At 53.2% G+C, this 6,902-nt stretch overlaps 1 protein-coding gene across 1 annotated transcript in view; it reads right to left on the bottom strand.

Annotated features, from left to right (window-relative positions):
- Positions 1-675: 675 nt before the first annotated feature.
- Positions 676-6,902, bottom strand: part of TYSND1 (trypsin domain containing 1) — a 12,723-nt gene continuing 6,496 nt past the window's right edge. Inside the window, exon 5 of the mRNA XM_034663588.1 lies at positions 676-3,564. Within this exon, the coding sequence (XP_034519479.1) occupies positions 3,347-3,564 (218 nt within the window). The 3' untranslated portion in view covers positions 676-3,346. The remainder of the gene's footprint in view (positions 3,565-6,902) is intronic.

A 6,902-nucleotide genomic window follows, 5' to 3' on the forward strand; every position in this document is an offset into this window, starting at 1 on the left:
CAAAGGGGGAAAAAAACCTTTACAGCGGAGAAACATTTAGGCACGATCTTACTCAAACAGTCCACATTATCACCTGTTATAGGACAAAGAAACATCACATGCCAGCCAGTAGGTCACGATAAGAACCCGACATCACTAATGTGATATCCCTGCCGAAAACACGTATCTTGAACCTAACTGGAAGGAAGCTCGGACAAACTCAGGCGAAGGCACGTTCTCTGTTACCCTCAGGAAGCTCAAGGGCATTAGACTCCGGGAAAGACTGAGGAACTGCTCCAAGCAAAGGGGGATCAAAGCCATGGTGAGTGTGTGTAACTCATGATCCCAAATGAGACCTTTTCGTTACAAAGAACATCACAGGGGCATGTGGCAAAACTGGAATGGGGATGTCTGGGTGAAAGGTGTCTGGGGATTCTTGCAACTTTTCTGCATGTTGAAATTGTTTCAAAATAAAGTTATTTTTTAAAAAGCAGCAGGAATTGAGGTGCCTAGGTGGCTCAGTCGGTTAAGTGTCTGCCTTGGGCTCAGATCATGATCTCAGGTCCTGGGATCGAGCCCCTGAGACTCAGCAGGGAGTCTGCTTCTCCCTCTGCCCCTCCCCCTGCTCGTGCACGCACTCGCTCTCTCTCTCTCTCAAATAAAATCTATTTTTATCTTTTTTTCTTAAATGGTTATTTGGACTTTATTTATTAAAATTAAAAACTTTTGTCCTATGAAAGAAAATGAAAAGATAAGTCACAGATGGGGAGAAAATATTTATAATTTATAATTTAAAAACCCTCAAATTTCAAAATTCAACAATGTGAAAATAACCCAATAACGAAATGGGCAAAAGCTCTGAATAGACACTTCACCTAGAAGATATACAAATAGCAAATAAAGTAAATGCAAAATAGGCAGATGCAAGTGAAACCACTAAAGAAGTATAAATTAAAACCACAGTGATGATTCTAACAAATGTTGATAGTGGGCAAGGTTGCTGTGCATGGGAGGGAAAGAGTATATGGGAAATCTTATACTTTCCATTCAGCTTTGCTGTGAACTTAACAGTGCTTTAAAATATTTTAAAAAATCACAGTGAGATACAGTGAGATACACTGTTCACCTATTAGAATGTCAAAACAAAACAAAACTGCAATACCAAGTGTTAGCAAGGCAGAACAACTGGAACTTTTCAAATAAAATCTATTAAAAAAAAAAATCAGGACTATCTCCTGCCTCTTCCCCCATCCACCTGCCAGATGCAGGAGACATGGCAGAGGCCTCTGCGGTCGCAGGTCCAGTGACAGATCCACCAGAGGGAAGGAGCCTCAGTCCCTCGCCCACTCCTGCAACACAGCCCCCCTTCCCTTCCTGGTCGGTCCACTACTTTTGACTTTACATGAATTTCTGTTGTCTGAAGCCGCTGAGCTGGGGAGAGGGGATCTTTTCCTGCTTTATCCTGACTCAGCCACTCATTCAACAGCTTTCTGTACTTCTCCACTTGAGGTCCCACACACCCCAAGGAAACATCTTGCCCCAAAACTCGTTAGCCATACTGTTGTCCTCGTCCGAAATGCAGGCGCGTCTGCCCTTTCTCTCTAGGCGTCAACCCGCCTCACATGCCATTGCTTGGTCTTCTCCATGTCGCCCAGTCCTGCTTCAGCCGTCTTCTCCCCAACCTGGCCCCGGGGAGCCGGTTCCCCCAGCCCACCATCCTGCTCCTTTCCGAATTTCCCTCCACTTAGTGCTGCCAGAACACACAGGGTTTCACACCTCCTTGTCCCAATTCCGGCTGCTCTCCACCTGGAACACCCTCCCTGTTTCCAGGCCATGCAGTAAATACCTACTCTCTTTTCAGGGTTCAGCTCCTAAGACACCTTGAGGAGGCCTTGCCTGATCCCCCCCTCCCTAGGCCCTAGGACATGGCCTTCCTTCTGAGTGGACAGAACTGCTTGGCCCGTCGCACTAATGGGCTGACACACCAGTCTCCCCAAAATGCCGAGCTCCTTGGTACCCACTGGAAGAAATGTCCCCCTCCCACTCCCAGTGAAGTCAGCCCTCAGCCCTCACCCCCTGCTGCCATTACTTTACTATGGGGTTTCTCTCAAGCTAACTTTGCCTTCTGGACCATTCCGAAGTTGTAAAGGGGAGAACAATCATCACAGGAATTTTGGGGTTGCCCTGTTGGCACTCAACAGATAGATGGTGGAAACAAAGTACTCCTAGCTATCCTCTCGGCTTAGAATTAGTCCCCCAATCACACCCCCCCATTACACTGAACCTGTCGATGACTTCACAGTCCTTTCTCAAGGGTGGACACGTGCAGGACCCTGGATACACAGTGCATGTTCTTGACTTGCAGGGCTGGTCTTAGTTCCTTGGGGCTGCCTTGGTCTCATTCATATCTTTGAACCTCCCAACCCCCCCCCCAGGGCCTAGTACAGGCCTGGACTCCTCTTGGGTGCTCTGTAAGCACTTACCGCCAGGCCAAGACCACCACCTTCCAAGGGCTGCAAGCCCCACGCAGTGCTGACTGGCACCATGATCGGATGCCAGGCCCAGTCTGGCACAAGAGTAACCCTGGAGCCCACACCCCCACCGAGAAAGCAGGACAGAAAGGTATATTTCTGTGCCTGGGGGTTTCCTATTCCCAATTCAACTTTTGAAACAAAGAAGAAGAAAAAGAAGAACCTGTTATATAGAAACAGAGTTTCCCCCAGACGTGCGCTTTATTCCCAACCCCCAACTACACGCATTCTACCCCGGGAGATCCCTGAGGCCCATTTTATGGGCTGGAAAGTGAAGGCACTGTATCGGAGTGCCCCTGGAGGTCAGCGACACCCGACTGATGAGGACCCATGAGTCCTAACCTTCAGGGACTCCACCTAGAGATGTAGCAGACCCAGAAAAACGTTCTCTTCCTCTTGTCTTTGGTCTTCAGAGCAGGCCTCTCTGCCGAGGGTTTCTGAGGAACTCCCTGCCCCATTGAAGCAGCTGCTCCGGCGGCCAGCAGCCATCAGGAGACAGGGAACCGATGTGAAGCCAGGGCCGCCCCCGGCTGTCAGGACCAGGGCTGTTGTGCACTTGCACGGGGCTCCCCACAAGGAGAAATAACACAGCTGAGTCCAGTGCCGGGGGGGCAGACAGAGGTGAGGGCTCAAAAGAGCACCCCGAAACAGGCTGCCAGGTTGGAGACCCATGGGGCTGAAGGGAAGTCTGGTCCCGACTCCGGAGCTGAACAGGGTGGGTGGCGATGGGGCAGCGGTCCAGGTGGGGTGCGCCCTGTCGGGGTCCCGAGCTGCTACCCTCAGCACTCACTGCGGCGTACAACGGGGGCTCCCGTCTCCAGAGGCCTGACGCGGCCTCAGAGCTTGCTCCGCGGGGCCTCTGTCAGGGGCCGCTGCAGCCGCCACACCACCTTCTCGGGCTCCGTGGCACTGTCCAGCTCCCGGAGGCCACCCAGGTCACCTGTCTGTCTGTACCACCGCAGGCCCGGCTGCAGCACCGTGATGGGGACGCTGAAGTTCAGGTGAGGGTAGGTGGCCCCTGTGTCATTGTCCCGGGTGTTGCTGGCCACGATGCCTGTTGAGGAGTCCAAAGAGGAAAGGTGCTATGAGCCAGGGGACAGACAGATGGGAGCTGAGGCCCATCTCCAGCCCGGAGGCCCTAGGACCGCTGGGGGCTTGCAGTCCCCTCATGGTGACAGATGCCCAGCTTCCCTCCTGGCCTCAGGCCCCCCCACACCCCGGTGCCCCTTCCTGCATTTACTTTCTCCCTCACGTCAGTACCTAACACACAGTGTCTCCCCGGCTTTGTTACCGTTCTCTTCAACTAGCGTGGGCTCTGTGGGCTTTGCCCACCCAGGCCCCCCGGCACCTGCAGAGCAGCGCCGGGCCCCGGGTAGCTGCTCGCGAGTAGTCACCGGCTTACAGAGTAAATGAATCCCGCTGCGTGGGCACATGTGTGTGCACGTGTGTGCACGGGGATGTGCTTTTGCAGACGACTTCAGACTTACAGGAGCCTTCCAAAATAGCAGACTCCCTGCCTGCCCTTCATCCAGCTTCTCCTCACATCACCGCAAGAGAAGGATCAAAACCAGGAAAGTAACCTTGGAACGCCAGAGAAGGAAATGCAGGACGAGTTCGGATGTCGCCAGCGATCCCACGAATGCTTTTTCTGTTCCTGGAGCCAATCCAGAGCCCCAGAAGCCTTTAGCCGTCTTGTCTCTCAGTCTTCTCCAGTCCGGGTCAGTTCCAGTCTTTTCCTATCGCTCATGGCCTTGACGCTCGGAAGAGCACAGGTCAGTTCTGTAGAACGTTCCTCAGACTGGGGTCACCCAAGGTTTTCTCATGGTAGGCGTGATGCTTGACATATTTGGGAATACGGTCCAGTGCCCTTCTCCGGGCAGCCTATCAGGAGGCGGATGGTGTCCGTCAGCATTTCTTGCGATGCTAGTTAACCTTGATCGCTTAGCCGAGGTGCTATCTGCCAGGCTGCTCTACTGTGCGCCTGCTATTTGCCCTCTTGTAAGTACAAACTCTTTTTGGATCATGCAAAGATCTCAATTCTACTTTCCATTCATTGGTGGGTCCTGTCCACAACCATTCCTTCTGGGGTACCCTAATCGTGGCTTTCTACTTCCCTCAGGTCTTCGGCACTTAGTAATTGGAATTCTTCTGTAAGGAGAAGCTGCCACTTGTCTCCGTTCTAGAACGTCCTCAGTTACTAAGGTCAGCGTGGACGCAGCCGTTCTTTAAGTTATCACGGTGACTCCTGCCACTGGCTCTGCAGCTCAGCTCATTCTACTGGGAGCTCCTGCGGGTCGCCTCTGCGCTTGCTGCTCATTTGCTGCACCTGTCATTTTGTTGTTAGCATTTCCTTCCTCTCCAGCATCACGAGGTGCTCGGGGCTCATCTCGGATGTTCCCTGCCCGAGCCCCGGAACGAGTCGCTTCCTGGTGTCTTTTATTAGAGAAACCAAGATCTGGGCTCTCGGTGGGCTCACTGCAAGTGGGGTGTCACTGCTTCTGGCCCCTCTCAGCACACGGAGCTAGGTTATATCTATGTATACACTAACTCATGCCTACACACACATCTATACTTAGTTCTACACCCACTTCTCTATGTATTTCTAAACGTCAGCAGGTATATGGAGGGAATAGAATGCAGGCTGTGACAACTGGCCCTAAGCGTATTATCAATGAATCATTAACTGCGCTCCAGGGGAAGGGGAAGAAAGGAGTCCACCTAAGAAACTGGGGAAAACAGTGTTTTGCGGGGACACGTGAAGGCTCAAGACAAAAAGAACTATACACACTTAAACGCTATACTTTAGTTGGTAAATCTGTTGCTCACAGGGCTGTGAGGTAGGGATTCTACAAGTACTTTGTGTCCTACCGTTAAAGAAATAAGGGAATCCACTCCTGCTAGCGAGAGCAAGGCGAGGTTTCTCTGGATGGCAGAAGTAAGGGAAGGGGAAGCATCGTGTGAGCCCTGGTGTGGGAGGACAGTTGGAGGTATCCACGTGCACTCACGGTTGGCTTTTTTTTTAGTGGACGGACTGTTTTGTTTTTTTAACCAGAATTAGTTACCGAAATTTTTAAATGGAAAGATTTAACAGCCACATATTTAAAAAAAAAAAAAAAAGTCCCCAGTTGCTAGTGAAGAGTTACAGAGTCAGGCCGTGCTAGACCCACAGTCCAGTGTAAGGAGGCATCGGTGTGCTGGAGCAGCGCGCTGTTCACCCCGGGTCCCCCTTGACCCTCCACTCCCTGCTGTCTTCACTCCCTCGCTCATTCACCTTACCTGTGACCCTCGGACTAATCCAACTGCTGAGTTTCACAGATCCAGTGAGATTCGGAGACTTACCTGAGGTGACGCGGTGGCTTAGTGGCAGAGAAGGAACCGGGACTCAGCTCTCTTCCCTCCCTGCTCAGCGTCTGTCCCTCTCCATCCTCAAGAGCGCAAGTGCCAGAAAACCGTGGCTACCTACCTCGTGGGCATGAGGCCCACCACCTTCCCAGGCCAAGGGCGGCTCCCGGGGCGGGGTGCCCGCACTCTCTAGATGGGACTGAGGGTCTGGCAAGGGGAAGGCTGGGAGAGGCCGGGGAGCTGCTCACCCAGGAGGTCTCCTGTGCGGCTGGAGAAGAGGGGTCCCCCGCTGGAGCCGGCGTGCACGGCGCACGTGGTCTGCAGCATTGCCGGTGTGTCACCCACCCGCACCACAGCTGACAGGATGCCTGAGGTCACCGAGGGCCCGCAGGCCTGGCCGAAGACGCCGAAGCCCACCACACTGACAGCTTCGCCTGCCCGGGAAGAAAGGGGGGTGAAGGCGGGGAGTCGCCTCTGTCTGACGGGACTCACACGCTCCCCAACCTGCTTCCGGCCCTCTCCGAAGTTCCAACCCTTCTCCGCCCTTCAGGCTGCCGCTCAGATACTCCTGCCTTCGGGGAGTCTGCCCCAGGTCCCCACGGGAAGAGCCGGGCCGTCCACTGAGCTCCCAGCCCCTGCCCACCACTGGTTCTGGGCGTCAGGCTGTTCTCCACCCTCATTTCCCTGCTGCACCGGGAGGTTACTGCTCAGGGTCCCGGGCACCCAGCCCCGTGCTCCAGAAATGTTTGTGTCGGTCAAGCATCTGCCTTCGGCTCAGGTCATGATCCCAGGGTCCTGGGACTGAGCCCCATATGGGGCTCCTGACTCAGCAGGGAGCCTGCTTCTCCCTCTGCCTGCTGCTCCCCCTGCTTGTGTGCTCTCTCTGACAAATAGATAAAATCTTTAAAAAAAAATAAAAGTAAATAAATGTTTGTGACATTAATACCCATCTCCTCCTTGGACTAAGAAGTCTCTTGGTGAAGAAAAGTGGTGACGATGACAAGGAGGTACCTGCCAGTAACTTCCTTCACCAAGTGCTCTGAATGCACA

The sequence above is a fragment of the Ailuropoda melanoleuca genome, chromosome 6 (genome assembly GCF_002007445.2).
Source record: "Ailuropoda melanoleuca isolate Jingjing chromosome 6, ASM200744v2, whole genome shotgun sequence".
In the NCBI taxonomy this organism is placed as follows: Eukaryota; Metazoa; Chordata; class Mammalia; order Carnivora; family Ursidae; genus Ailuropoda; species Ailuropoda melanoleuca.